This window comes from Trichosurus vulpecula, chromosome 5 (genome assembly GCF_011100635.1).
Source record: "Trichosurus vulpecula isolate mTriVul1 chromosome 5, mTriVul1.pri, whole genome shotgun sequence".
Classification (NCBI taxonomy): domain Eukaryota; kingdom Metazoa; phylum Chordata; class Mammalia; order Diprotodontia; family Phalangeridae; genus Trichosurus; species Trichosurus vulpecula.
Genome location: NC_050577.1, coordinates 279208665 through 279224649, shown reverse-complemented (window position 1 = coordinate 279224649; position 15985 = coordinate 279208665). Strand labels below are relative to the sequence as shown.

At 39.9% G+C, this 15985-nt stretch overlaps 1 protein-coding gene across 1 annotated transcript in view; it reads right to left on the bottom strand.

The window, feature by feature from the left end:
* Positions 1-376: 376 nt before the first annotated feature.
* Positions 377-15985, bottom strand: part of SMCO2 (single-pass membrane protein with coiled-coil domains 2) — a 48889-nt gene continuing 33280 nt past the window's right edge. The window contains exons 8-10 of the mRNA XM_036760789.1: positions 11959-12094; positions 10894-10967; positions 377-575 (exon numbers count right to left, since the gene is read on the bottom strand). Of these exons, the coding sequence (XP_036616684.1) occupies positions 377-575; positions 10894-10967; positions 11959-12094 (409 nt within the window). The remainder of the gene's footprint in view (positions 576-10893; positions 10968-11958; positions 12095-15985) is intronic.

Here is a 15985-nt window from a genome sequence, read left to right as displayed (position 1 = left end):
CCCAAATTGCCCTGCCTTCCCCCCTCCAAAAAAATAATTTGTAAAAACAATGTAAACGAGTCCTGAGACCAAAAAGTTTGAGAATCACTACTCAAAGGGGAAGTCATTTAGGTCCTTCTCTTTCACAAACTTTAATCATTAACTACTTGAGAGGAAGGACAATGGTTTGAGGAAGATGCATCAATGTGGGCAGTCAGAGGGTGGAATAAATAAATTTTCCACTGCAAAAGTAGAACATCAATACTTTATTTTTTTCCTATGGCCATTTAATGATTAATATTTTCTAAAGTAGTATCCTATGAAAAACAATGTAATAACAATAATATAACAAAAGCTAGAATTTTAAATGGGAAAATAATAAGCCAGCGCTTTTTCTTCAAGTTGGCAACAAGTCATCAACTTCCAAATAAAAGAAGGGAACAATGAGTTCTCTCAGTTTCCACATTCTTCGGTGCCCAAGAATCCTAGGGAGCATGGTTTCAAAGATAAATGTAGAATCAATAAACAATGTGTAACACAAAAGTCCAAAGATGGTGAAGACACAAAGAAACATGAAGATCCATAGTATATGTTTCCTGCCAAAAAAAGAAAATATCATTATAAACATGAAGATAATCACAGGCAATATAACTTCGAAGTATAAACATGATCAGGATATGAAGTTAGAACTTTTCTCTGAAACCCTTAAAATGGCCATTTTTTGTAGTACATGCAATAAATTTGTGAAGGAAATGACCGAGTATAGGCTCAAACTTCAAGGTTTATACTGGGAAATCTATTTAGGCAATCAGAAAGTAAGCAATGAAGAAAGCAAATATGAGAGGTTGAACAACCCTCTTTCCTGGACCACCCCAACATTGGCATCACTTGAATAAATGAATGGATAGGCTTAAAAGAGTGAGTGAATAAATTAATCCACCTCTTGCTATTGTTTTAGATCAGAGCTAATCCCCTAAACCAGACCTCCTTTTGCAAGAGGGCAAGTATTAAGGTGAGAATCTTGAGATTTCTTCTTTCCAGACATAAAATAGAGAGATATATATTAGCTACTCTGACAGATGCTATCCAATATAGAGTCCAAGTGAAAAGAGATTTCCTGTGGAGGGTAAGGTTCTTCAGAGGCTCCCATAATCTGGTGACATTGTCCAAACATAAACCACCAAGACCAAGAATTTTGCAAAATCTCCTGGAAGAGAGCTGTAATCACTCAAAGGAGTTTGGCCTATACATCCACAAAGGGAAGACCAAGTGGATATAGAATTCCTTTGCTAATATGTCAATATGCAATCTTGTCAAATAGAATATACATCTGAGAGAGACCATACAGATGGACAGATGGACGAGTTAAAAAGAAGGAAGGAGCAGAGAATATATTCCTTCTGGAGATTAAGAAGCTCTTTTAATGACTCCAAGCTTCCCATGAAAGCAAAGGCCAATTTTAAAAACATTAACATAGTGTTGCTCCATGGCAGCCAGATGTAGAAGAACATTGCCTCTGAAGAACTAAAGGTGACTATTTCACAGAGAGCAATAGAATAATCTATGGTGGTTGGATACAACATAAAAAAGGAGGAATTCCAAAAAAGAGCAGGAGTGAAAAACATCATCAATGAATTAGATAACTTCCTGCATTGGTTATGAGAGATGACTGGTGTATAGCCAGAGTTATCCATTGGTACCTTTGCAATGCTGGGGGAAAGTGAGGAAGACTGTATTAGGAGGGCAGAGTTTATAATCTCAAAGAGGATCATAAACATGTCTGAAAGGTTCGGAACCGCCGGATATAAGAAACTCTCAAAGTAGAAGGCAGAAGAATCAAAACATATATTTAGGCTCCACAGTAACCAACCCATGAACCAGCATCCCCATTTTGACATATTAATGAAAAGTTTCCAGGCCCAATAAGTACGCCTTGAAAGAGTAACCAGGAGGCTACAGAGAAGCATGATTGCGTAAAGCAAAATCATGCTTCCCCCTCTATGGTAAAAAGATTACCCACTGGCCTGAAGTCTTTGTTCAGCTTCCTCCTGTAAGTCAGCTCTGCTACTGGCAGCTCCTGCTTCAGCTGTGGCTGTGGCTGTAGCTGTAGCTGTAGCTGTAGCTGTGGCTGCAGCTGTGGCTGTGGCTGTAGCAGCCTCTGGCTCCAACGGGAGCTGCTTTTAACCATCCAGCTTCTGCGGGGGTGTAAGGTACGCCGGGGAAAGCGCAGGTTCTTTCAGTCTGCTTAAGCAAGGTGAAGGGGTTGACCGGGAAAGCACAGGTTCTTTCCATCAGCTTAAGCAAGGGAAGCAAGGTGAAGGGGCCGACAAGCTTACTCCAGTCCAACATACAAACAGCATTCAGTTCAGGGGAAAAAGCCAAACTAGTCAAGGGCACTTGTTGACTAAGTGCTAAGGAGCCCATTTTTGGTTGCCAATACACTCCACCCCTTGTTATAGGATACATAATCTAATCAGCCATGTATCCTAGAACATACATTGTGATCCAATTACAAAGGAAACTAAAACATATCATTCATTATAAAGCAAAACATATCATTTGGTGACATTCCTAAATATTGGTTTACGATTAAAATGTGATCCACCCCTAGGTCCCAGCAAGATAATCTCTTCAATCAATCATCCCCAAAATAATTATTAATAATTCAAATGTCCACCCCTAAATCCTTGTATCCATTACATAGGATCAATAATATCATAATAATAAAACAACATAGCAAAGATAACACAAAATAAGTAAACATAGAACACTATCATCATTCCCACCCCCCCTTGAATGATTGGGGCTCAAAATCTTGGGGTAAGGGGTGAAGGTCTCATTTTCCATAGCTTCTTCATGCTGAAATTGGATGTAGAGATGGCCCTGCCCCAAAAAGTCCCATTCCAGAGGTCAGTTCTTTAACGAGCTGGCAGGAATTCCAAGAATGCTATGTGCTTAGGCAGTCACCAGAAAGTGCAGGGTGCTTAAGCCTAAAGGAAACAGAACTAGCAACAACGTTAGCCAAAACAAAGGACAAAAAGAGTAGAGAAGTATGGACTATTATTCTTCAAATAAAATCATCTCAAGTTTGGTTGAGATTTCAGTTATGCAAAGATCCAACATCAGAGCCAAACTCAGGTGGGAAATGTTTCTTTTCAAAAGGAACATAATGAGGAAGCCAAGAGGATCCCACCCTAGATAGAGACTAAGATTGTCCTCTCAGCCTTTCCCCAGATGTACAAGGAAACACAATGGGAAAATTAAACTAAGAGGATCCCATCCTAGATAGAGACTAGGATTGTCCTCCCAGCCTTTCCCCAAATGTACAAGTTTTCATCTGTTAATCACACAAGGTCACCTTTCCTCTGAGTGGCTTATGGCATTTACCAGCATCAGCCATACCTGTGGAGTCTGTGAATCTATTCTTATAACCTATTCATGGTAAAATATATGGTTCAGGGGTACGATTTGGTAATTATTTTCCCCTGAATAGACAACTGTTACAGTGTTGTTCTTCCCATGGGCTATAACTTCTGCAGCCTTTGGAATATCATCTGGCTTCCGTTTTACCAATACCTTAGCTCCTGACTTTATTCTATCAATGGAGCAAGACCCTTTTGCCCCTCTAGTAGTTATTTTGGGAGGAGGGTCAGTTTTCACAAAGGGTATTTTTTCACAGGGGATAATAATCACTTGAACTATCCTATCATTTCTACAAAATTGTACAGGTTTTTTACCCATATTCTGGAGTGTCACAACAATTTCTTTTTGATAATTAGAATCTATCACTCCAGCCAATACATGTATTCCTTGAGCCGCTAATCCTGGTTCAGGTAATATCCGTCCAAAATGATTCTTGGGGATTCTCATACATACTCCAGTAGGGGTTTTTCTTATCTCTTTCCTATTCAACCTAAAATTCTCTATACAATGTAAATCATATCCTGCTGAACCAGGTGTTCCTGGACTTGGTAGTGGGACATCTTCCCTCACAGTCCAAAATTCAATGTTTTGGATCTCACATGTTTGCTGTTCTCTGATCTGCAGATTTGGGGTCATCATTCTGGCTAGAGGTGTACTCCCCCCTAAGGGCCTATTATTCAAATTACGTAAGGCAATAGACAAATTATCCTTCCAATGTAGATATGAATTATTAGAGCTTAATTTTCTCAGCTGTTCTTTCAACAATCCATTCATTCTTTCAATTAGCCCAGATGCTTGTGGGTAATATGGAATATGATATATCCATTCTATATTATTCAACACACAATATCTTTTCACTTCTTTGCCCTTGAAATGTGACCCATTGTCACTTTGAATCTGCATTGGGGTTCCATAATATAAACTTACAATATCTAGAGTTTTACAGGTGTTTTTCTGAGTTGCGTCTTTATAAGGACAAGCCACTAGTACACCTGAATAGGTGTCAACACACGTACATACATATTTACATCCTTTATCCTGGGGTAGTGGGCCAATATAATCTATCTGCCAAATTTGGGCTGGAACTTTTCCCCTTGCTATTTCTCCAGTAACTATCCTAGGAAGAGTTCGTTCTTTTTCTAATTGGCATATACAACACTCCTCTGTTATTTGTTTTAACAACGCATGAGAAATACTGATACCTCGATCCTGTGCCCATCGATGGGTGGCCTGGACCCCTAAATGGCCAGCAGTCTGGTGGACCCATCTTGCTAAGGCTGGGTCATCAGTTGGAGTCGGAGTAGGGACAATACATTCAGTAGCAATCTTTGCTAGTCGATCCGCATGTGCATTGTACTCACGTTCTGGTGTGGTCAGGGTTGCATGAGCATCAACATGAAAAACTGACAGATCTGTAACCAAAGACATGTCCCATATATTTTCCCCATAACTCTTTACCCCAAACTTGTTTGCCATGAATCTCCCAATTCTGATTCCTCCATATAGGCATCCACGTAGCTAATCCATTAGCTACCGCCCACGAGTCAGTAAATATATGACACTGTCTTCCTTTCTCTGCTCTGATGGCCTGATGCACTGCCATCAGTTCAGCATATTGGCTACTTCCACCTATCCCAGAACTTTCCAGAGTTCTCCTTGTACAGGGGTTATAGGCTACTGCTTTCCAATGTCTCTTCTGTCCTAAATATTTTGCTGTCCCATCAGTAAACCAAGCATGTTTCTTCTGTTCTTCATTTAGTCCGTCTATCCATTATTCCATTTCACTAAGGATGGTACCATCTGTTGCTTAGATTCAAGGGGCTTTTCATTGCTCTCAGTATCAATGTTCGCCACAGATTCATGTAGAGCAGAAACTCCATTTTTGCCTGCTCTGGACCTATTCTGAATATACCACTTCCATTTGATTATGCTTGCCTCTTGTGCATGTCCAATTCTGTGAGAAGCTGGGGTACTCATTACCCAAGTCATAATTGGAATTCCAGGCCTTAATACCACTTCATGACCCAGAGTTAGTTGCTCAGTTTCTACTAAAGCCCAATATGCAGCTAACAGCTGCTTCTCAAAAGGTGTATATTGCACTCCAGATGAGGGCAGTTTCCTTGACCAAAAGCCTAAAGGTACACTTCGGCTCTGTTGTTTTTGCCACAGACTCCAATTTGCATAGTCATCTTGTACAGTCACTTGTAACTCCACTGGCCCATTTTGCATAGGCCATAAGTCTAGAGCTAATTGGATAGCAGCCTTTGCTTCCTCAAAAGCTCTACTTTGTTCAAGTCCCCAGTCAAATTCATATTTCTTTCTGGTGACTTTATACAAGGGTTTTAAAATCTGTCCCAAATGTGGGATGTGGTGTCTCCAATAACCAAATAGCCCTATGAACTTTTGGGCCTCTTTCTTATTGGTAGGGGTGGGAAAATCCTGGATTTTTTGTCGAGCTTGTGGGAGAATTTCTCGCAGTCCTCTATTCCACTGTATCCCCAAGAATTTTACAGTTTGAGCTGGCCCTTGAACCTTTGCGGGGTTGATTTCCCATCCTTTGCTTTTCATATGGTCAATTAATAATGCTAAACTCTCCTCCACCTCCTTTATATTCTTTCCCTGTATCATGATGTCATCTATGTAATGTGTAAGATGTACACCAGGTAACTTTAATTCATCCAAATGTTCAGCTACAATCCTGTGGCAAATAGTTGGGCTATGAATATATCCTTGCGGCAGGCGTGTAAATGTATACTGTCGGCCTTGCCAAGTAAAAGCAAACTGATTCCATTGCTTGGGGTCTATTGGGATTGTAAAGAAGGCATTGGCCAAATCAATAACTGCATACCAAGTCCCTTCACTGTTTTTGTATTCTCTCTATTAAAGTAACCGTGTCTGGACAGCAGCATACAAGGGAGGAGTCACTTTGTTCAGCTGTCTATAATCTACTGTCATCCTCCATGTCCCATCTGACTTTCGGACTGGCCAGACAGGGTTGTTCCATTGAGTAGTTGTAGGGACTAACACTCCTGCCTCAACACATTCTCTTATAGTGTTGGCAATTTCATCTTGCCCACCTGGCACACGATATTGCCTCAAAGTAATTATTTTAGAAGGTTCGGGCAAAGTGATTGGATCCATCTTGATTTTCCCCACTAAGACTGCATTAATGCCCATTTTCCTCACAGCAAATTGGTATTTCCCTTCGGGTAAATTTAAGGTCATACCCTTCAATATGTCTATTCCAATGATGTATTCGGGAATAGGCACAATAACCACACTATATTCTTTCTTGGGCAACTGTCCAATTTTCATCATTAATTTAACTTGCCTGGCTGATATTTCAGTCCCTCCTAGTCCTGTAATGGTAATAGGAGTTCCATGGCTGAACTTGTCTGGATTTCCATAAATAAGGGTGGCCTCGGCCCCAGTATCCATTAATGCCTCAGTTACCGTACTTGACCCATTTTTCCAATATATGGTCAAGTTAATGTGAGGTCTGCAATCCAGCCTGTGTATTTCCTTAATTTGGACTGGGGTTCGGCCTGTTCCCTAGTATTCCCTTTCATGTGATTCACTTGGGTTTGAAGGTTCAACATCTGTAGCATTTGCAGGAGCAGTTCTTATTTCCCTATCTCTCCTGTTATCAAGTCCTTTATCTCTATACATTCTATATAATTCATTGGTTGGAATTCCATCTATCATTTCAAAACCTACCCCTGCTCTCAATAGAGCAGTAAACATTTCTTTCCTTGTTACTCTCCTTTGGCGCCAAGTTTGCTGGTTATTCACCCTTCTCTCTCGAGGAGATCTATCCCTTCCCCAGTCACCTAAGTCATGTAACTGTAAAATCTTATTTATCACTGTTGTAAGACGGCTCCCTACTTCTCCAAGTAATAAATTCAAAATTAGTTGTTTATAAGCAGGGGGAGCTGTCCTAATTATTAAATTCCTATGAGGCAGTCCCATTGGATCATTGTAATATTTGTCTGCGGTTCCTATCATAATGGCAGTCTTCATCACCTCCTCCTTTAGTCTCATGATACAATCTCTAAGTGAATACCAGGGTCTGTGCTCAGTGAGCCACATAGAATCAGTAGCATATCTCTTATTGCATCCCACAGCGGCTAATGCCAACAGAGTAGTCCTGCTATCACCATCTCCTTGCTGATGATGTTCCCTAAAAGCTTGTTGAACTAGAGGATCATGGCTGATACCTATGAATCTCATACAGTCTGTCCTATCTACTGATATTCCACTGGCACCTTGATCACTGAGTCTTACCATCCAAGATATTAATGGTTCTCCTATTCTTTGGCTGAATCTACTCAAAATATCTGTGACCTCTTGCAGTGAGAAATCTTCCTGAATTTCCCTTGTAACTAAATCTTCACCTCGGGTTTCTGTCTTCCTCCTTTGTTTGGGTCAAGCCCTTGTCTGATCATTTAACCATCTCCTGTTCTCTGTGTGAGGGACATCCTGAACCCCAGTAGTTGTCTCATTTTCCCCCCACTCACTTCCTCTGCCACCATGGCTAGGACGAAGCAGGCAGTCAGGCTCTTTCTGGGCTGGGTTGAAATGCACTCTGGGCTTTTTTGGTCTCCTGTTGGTCTTAGCCACATTAATAGAAAAGTTCTCATTTGAGTCAGTTTGGTCTCCTGCTATCTGAGATTCCCCTTCTTGCTGTGGGGTAGGAGTGCCCCCATGTCTTTCACTTAATCTCAATCTTTTGTATACTAGCCGGTAGGCTGATAACACTATCCAGCTTTGCCTAGATAGTGATGCCCCTGACTGAATCTCAACTTCTTGTAAACACTTTTCCAAATCCCTAGGATCTCCTCTCCGTAGCCTTGGTTCCCAGTTTTCATAGGGTCCAGCTTTTTTAGCCAATTCTTTTGCTAGGGAGGAATAAAATGGATCCTCCCATCCTGGGATATTCATCTCTTCCTCTGAAATTGTTCTGCTTCTAAATAGAGATCTTATACCTAGCGATCCCATCCTTGTCACCAAATGTATTAGGAGGGCAGAGTTTATAATCTCAAAGAGGATCATAAACACGTCTGAAAGGTTCAGAACCGCTGGATATAAGAAACTCTCAAAGTAGAAGGCAGAAGAATCAAAACATATATTTAGGCTCCACAGTAACCAACCCATGAACCAGCATCCCCATTTTGACATATTAATGAAAAGTTTCCAGGCCCAATAAGTACGCCTTGAAAGAGTAACCAGGAGGCTACAGAGAAGCATGATTGCGTAAAGCAAAATCATGCTTCCCCCTCTATGGTAAAAAGATTACCCACTGGCCTGAAGTCTTTGTTCAGCTTCCTCCTGTAAGTCAGCTCTGCTACTGGCAGCTCCTGCTTCAGCTGTGGCTGTGGCTGTAGCTGTAGCTGTAGCTGTAGCTGTGGCTGCAGCTGTGGCTGTGGCTGTAGCAGCCTCTGGCTCCAACGGGAGCTGCTTTTAACCATCCAGCTTCTGCGGGGGTGTAAGGTACGCCGGGGAAAGCGCAGGTTCTTTCAGTCTGCTTAAGCAAGGTGAAGGGGTTGACCGGGAAAGCACAGGTTCTTTCCATCAGCTTAAGCAAGGGAAGCAAGGTGAAGGGGCCGACAAGCTTACTCCAGTCCAACATACAAACAGCATTCAGTTCAGGGGAAAAAGCCAAACTAGTCAAGGGCACTTGTTGACTAAGTGCTAAGGAGCCCATTTTTGGTTGCCAATACAAAGACCTTCAGCACATTGGCTGCCTCGTCCTAGTCTTCCTATTCCTACCTCCTCCCCAACAAATTTTTGAGAAAACGTAGATTAGAGTTACCCAGGGTTGTCAAGTGTGTATAATTTAGGACTGTATCATTGGAAGAGACTACTACATTTATAGACCATTGGTTGAGCATTGAGTATTGGATGTACTTCAAAGAATAAAATAGGTAACAAAGTTATTTAATCTTTTTGGTGATCAATTTAATGAGTTTCATGAATGCATTTCAAATTTCTTGGCATTTCCTCCCAGTGTTTATCTCTTCATAGGCAACATGGAGTAGAATCTAAAGAGCCAGGATCAGAGTCAGGAAGAGCTGAGTTTAAATCCTGCTTCTGCCATATATTGGCTATGTCATCCTAAGCAAAAGTCAAATTTCTCGTTGCCCCAGGAGACACTCTAAGACTGCGAGTGGCAGAACTGACGCTGATGTGCTTTCGTAGAAAGAAGTTGCTCACTGGGAGTTCTCTATACCAACACAATCACAAGTCTTATCGATAATGTGTCTCTTGGCAGTTATGCTAGATTTTAATGTAAACCAATGAAGGCTACCATCAGTTTTTTTTACTCATTCATTCAATAAAAATAAATCTAGCCAGGCCTGAAAGGTATTTAAATTGTAGCTAGAGATTGAAGGTGCCTTTCCTGAAGTGACAAAATATTGATTCATTCTCTCATATGTTTGCCTTGTGTAAATGAAGAAATGAAGGCAGTACCCCAAACTATTTGTCATCATTGATAAAATTTTTCCTTTCTGATTTTCCAAAGAACATTAATTTTTTGTGAATATTGAACTGGTACATTTTTGGACAGGCAGGCTTTAAATCAAAGCCTTGAGTTTTTAGTGTTTCACTTGATACAATTTTAGCTTTCAAAAGAAGTCAAATAAAGTAAATTTTAATTTAATTCATATTTCAAGACTTTTTTATTTATGAAAGAGTGGTATACATGTATGTGTGTGTATATACGTGTGTATATATGTAGGTATGTAGGTATGTATCCTATGCATTGGTTTTCATTTCCAAAATGTCTCAGCTCTTAAATGAAAACTTATATGCCCAATGTATAATGGTGATAAATAATAAATAATAAACTTATGTACCCAACATAAAATTCCAACTTGTGAGCACCCAAAGGCACCTATACCTATACTGAATGGTTTTAAAATAATAAATTTTATTCATTTTGAATGGCTTTTTCCTCTTGAAAAAGTCAAAATTATTCTCTTGAATTTGAGATACATATTTTTCTTCTTTTTTTTTTTGGTTTCTAAATCTTGTTACAGAACACTTTCTTGAATTTATACACCATGTTCTTTTTCAATCACAGGCTACTTTTTTTTTTACATTTTATTCTTATTTTTACATTTCAGGTGGAAGTTTTACAATCACCCTAATTTCTTTAACTGATAGCATCATAGAGCCTTTTCTCATTATGTCCCATTCAATTCAATTAGGAAGTACTTTTCTAATGCCTCTTTTGTGCATGACAGAGAAGATAGGAAGATTAAATACCATCTAGTCTCTGTCCTTAAGGAATTTACATTCTTAATGTTATGCTCACATGAAGATTGTCACTGTCTTAAGTTGTTGGAGGAGATACTCATCTTATTTGCCATGAATCCATAGGGATTACCCTGGCAAGATGTGGGAGTAAATAGACAAACTAGTGTCCAAGTTTTAACTGCTTTCTTACTTTTTTTTTGACAGCAGGATTTCATCTTTATTCATACTTACCATTTTGTAGAGGAAGATGAAGTATTTGTCTCTAAATGTGATGTTTCAGGAGACAGCGGCTTTGTATTGTCAACCTGTATGTTTGGTTAAAGAAGGAAAACAGAGCTAAGTGACAGAAAATTTTATATTACTTCATTTATTTCCTTAAAATTAGCAGACATACATGTATGGGGCCAGACCAAGTCTGACTGCCTGAACAAAGAAATGACAAGGCTTAAATACATTATTTTAGTCCCAACTCAGCAAGCCTGTGTTACTTCATTTTTATGATCCCCATGTATGTTTAACCATGATACAAGAAAAAAGGATTTTTCCTTAATGGAATAGGTTGTAAATACAATCAGATAAGAGAGTTGACAAAGTGTGAATGGAAATTACAGCCCAGGCTCTCTGTGTTAAATTTACCATTAACGTTCCATAACATAGTATATGCCAATAAAATATTAAGATAAGAAAAAGTCACATTATTCAAGATAGTGTCTGGGGTTAAGGTCTCATCCTTAATGGCCACAGATAGAGGAAAGAATGCTCTTAAGTCAGCCTGATCTGTCCTTGTTGACATAGGAAGAGGTATTTTCTAAGTTCACTCAGGGAACAAAGAAGCTTAGGTTCAGCTGGTTAATGAGTTCAGGCTGTGGCCCTTATTGAAAGTTACAAAAATGATATGAAATGGTATTAATGATCATCATTTCCTCCTTTTGGTCAAAGGCAAGCTGAAAGCTTCACCTATAGACCAAAGAAGATATGGAAAAACCTCTATCTTCCTCAGGAGCAAAGTTCTAAAAATCCTCACCTAGGTGGATTCAGGTGTTTTTCCCCCCTGTGGTTGGACATCTGCAGAGATGGGGCAGTAATTATAAACTAAATGTAAACAAGCAGAGGGAGCAAGTTGCCAGGGGGATCAGGGTAGGGAGCATAATGGGAAATACATAACAACTAAGTAAAATAAGCTAAAGATACCAAAGATACTGGTAACCATTCTTGGGCATGCAAAGGGACTTAGGTAGGGAAAGAGCAGTTCTTCCTTCAGGTTCTGGTCTGCACCCTTGGGGAAAACCTGCCTACTTCTAATGTCTTCCCCTTCAGGCCCCTTTGAAACCAGAGGGTAAGGTCTCCTATGGGCTCAGACATCCACTTGGGAGCAAGGGCAATCTTCAGATGTGACAGAGGGCTCAAGGAGTCCACATCCACAAATTGGCAGCTATAGGAGTAGCCAGACCTGACAGGGGCTAGGATACAAGGGCATTATTTCCACTTTTCCACTCCTTCTCTTTAATGAACTCTTGGAAACAATGGTCACTTCCCTGCAAGGCAGCTGGCATTTCCACCCACATGGAATCATTCTCTTCCTTATTAGTGAGAATTAGATCCCGGATACAATTTTTCCTTGTTGTTTCCCTCATTTTTTGGAGGATAAAATTATCATGAAGGCAGGTCAAGAAGTTATTAGCTATTCTGTTTGAGGCAGAAAAATAGCTGCATCAGATGCCTGGATAACTAAAATCTCCTATATGACCAGTGGTCTGGTGTGGGGGAGGTAGAGAGATAGGGAAGGCCCTTCCCACAAGGGGCTCCTGCTCTGGACATGGAGCCCAGATTCATGCTGGGTGTCAGCTTCACCGCAAAGAGAGAGGTCAGCTGGTTTTTCATCTCTCTCTAGCTCATTATGCCCTTACCCAGAATAACACTCTAGAACAGAGAATAAACAAGAAAAGTATCTAAAACAAAGGTTAAGTATGCCTCATATCTAGTCTTTCTCCCCAAAGTGACTAACAGGATCCCTTCTAGAAGAGGATATTGGATATCTATATTCAAGATAGACATTTAATATCCAGCCTGCACCTGTGATTCCACTGATATAGAGAAATCCCCAATGGGGGAACTCCCTCTACCAATAGTACAAGTGCTCAATACTTCATAGGTAACTCTTTAAGACTAAGTTGCAGAGAAAGTTAGTCTTAGAGAATTACCTAGAACACTGAAAGGGTTACACAGTCACTACAAATAAGAGACTGGACTTGAACTCAGGTCTTCCTGACTTCAAGTCCAGTTCTACCCACTACATTGGGCTGCCTCTCATCAAGCTATTTATTTTATCCATCACAAAAGAAACACACACAGACCTCAAATAGATTGATTGTCTTGTTTACATAAGGATGGGGCTCCACTAATTATTCCATCTCTGGGATAATTACTTTTGTTAGTTAAGAACTCTTTTTGATTGAATCAGTCTGAACTAAGTATGAGATTCCTTCTTGCCTCAGTGAAAGGCTATAAGGCCTGCTCATTCCCTGAAGAGCTTGTATGAAAAGGAGGAACTATTTCAGAACTGGACATGTCAGGGACTAGCTGAGGACAGGAAAGAGTAGGATTCTGATGAGAAGATAAGCAGGAAAGCAGCCTCTGGTCAAAGAAGGAAAGGAGAAAGAGAAGATAGGATTAGACTGTGGCAGATAAGAGAGATATCAAAGGGCCATCTGCTGCAAGTCATCATGAAGTAGAAGATTCATGCTGCCTCAGCTCCAAGAAAAAGGCCTGGTTTTTCCCCAGTTTCCCTTTCATACAAATTACTTCCTTGCTTGTTAACTCAAACATTTCTAATGACCTGAATTTTGTTTCAACCATAAAGAGACTGGGGGTTAATTTTTACCTACATATAGATACATATACACACATTTATTTAACCAATAAAGGCAGAAAACCAAATCTCTTCCTCAATGTTAGGAATCTTCCTGAGGGCTTGCATCATTTCTCAGTATTATACTCGTAACTTTTCATCTAAAATAACCTCCCTAAAGTCCCAGAAGGTATGTGGATTCCTATGGATCTCAAGTGCCATTGTATGCTCTCCAAGCTTAAAACAAGCTAATTATTATAAGAGGATATTATCTATGCATTAATAAGTGAGATCCCATCACCATCATTATAATATCTCCTGAAGGTAAAGTCGCTTTGTAGGAACCGCTGAAGACCTTTCACATTCACTTTCTTGTCTGAGTAATCAGTCCCATCCAGAGCCAGGGACTACCCAGATATGGTTCTATAGACTTTTTCTGGTTCATTATGATGCTGTCAATCATCATGTTCTCCTCTGAGAAGTTGTGCAGTTGCAGGGAATATCTCCTATGGTGCAACCAGCACTGATGGAAGAACCCAAGAAGTACTAAACTTAGGCATCAAGGCTGGAAATTTACATAATTGCTATTTAATTGTTCATTGTCTCACAATTTTTATTTCCTTAATACCAAGGAAAGACACATAAAGCAGAAGAGGCAGCCAAGAATTTGAGGTCTGCACTCAGACATAATCTTTCACCACAAAGTGCTTGAAGCCTCCATTGTCTCTGGGGTAGAGAGGAACATTTCTTATTAGAAGAAGTCAAAGAGAAAGACAGAATCTCAAAATGATGCACTCAAAAGAAAGTGTAGCCTCTCTGATCTCTTTGGAAGAAGGGAGATTCCACCCTAAGAGTCCATTCCTTTGCAAGTGACCAATCCTCTTTGACATAGTCTTCAGGCATTGGAAGTAATTAGGAGTTGTTGCCTCATCACAAAGAGCAATTTGTGCTTGTAGTTGAGCAAGGGAAAAGCTCCCTAAGAAGTGCTCCAATCCAACCATGACAAAACTACATTTTATATACATATAAATTATACAATATGAAATATATACAAACATACACAATATAAATACATAAATATAAATTTTACAATACAAAACTATATTGTACCTATGTACAAGGTTTGTAATCTGCTTCTCAAACTCATCTGTTTTGTATTCCTGCCTCTTTGCTCCATCTCTGTTTTCCTACGTAGCTCTTTTTTCTTCTCCTATCTTCTAAATGCAAGCTTTGTATCCTCAGTCCTCTTCTCTATGCTGTCCCTCTCTTGGCAATCTAAAGGGCTCTCTATGTAGTTGATTGGCAAGTCTGTTACTTGATCCCTAACCTCTCTCCTAATGGAGCTACAGAGGCTCATATTTACAACCAATTGCTGCTAAATTTCTCCCCCTAGAGGTCCCAATAATGTCTGAAACCCGTGTCCCAGAATAAACCAGGCCTCTCTCCAGATCATTTCTGGACCCCACCTTCCCAATTTCTGTTGATGGTATCATTCTCCCAGTCACTTATTATGCTCAAAACCTGACTGATTCTCCTATAATTTATCAGTTGCCAAGCATTGTCAATTCCATCTCTACAATATTTCTTGAATCTCTCCCCTCTTTTCTATTTCCATTGTCACCATGCTAATTCAGGACCTCATTACTTCTTGCCTGGATTACTGTAATAGTAATCTGTTCATGTAGCACTTTAAGGTTGACAAAGCACTTCATAAATATTGTTGCATTCAAATCCCATAACACCCCTGGGAAGTAGGTGCAATCTCCATTTTGTTGTTGTTGAGGTGGGGAAGGTAGAGTATTTGAGGGTTAAGTGACTTGCTCAAGGTCACACAGCTAGTAAGTGTGTCAAGTGTCTGAGGCCAAATTTGAACTCAGAGCTTCCTGACTCCGGGGCTGGTGCTCTACTTCACTGAGCCACCTAGCTGCCCCATCTCCATTTTTGAGATGAGGAAACTGAGGTAGACAAAGGCTCAGGGACTTTCCAGGGTCACACAACTACAATATTCTTTATTGGAGATATGGATAAATACCCCATTAACCTATCAGATGCATCTGCTGTTTCCTGTTGGAACAGGAAAATCAAACCTTTTTCTACCATCAATGAGTGAGATTTAAAGCCCTGAAAACTGCATCCCAGTCTTGACCCCTTAGATCCTAGAGTTTCCAGTTTTGTCAGAAAATTGTTGTCAGTTTGGGATATGCCCCTCAAGAAAAAAAGAGCATAAGGTTCTTGAAGATGATGAGAGAAGGATGAATATTATCTTTAGAAGGAAAAAAGTCTACTTAATGGTAGACATTTTGAAGTCTTCTTACCTGCTTGCTTACCTCTTCAATTGTGAGGGATTGGCATTGTTTTTTTATTTTTCTTAAGTCACCCAATAAACTGTAAAGAAAAAAAAAGTGACTAATAGAATAATTGCATTATATTCCAATATATATATCCCAAGCCTTCCTAAAGAAATACATTTAATGG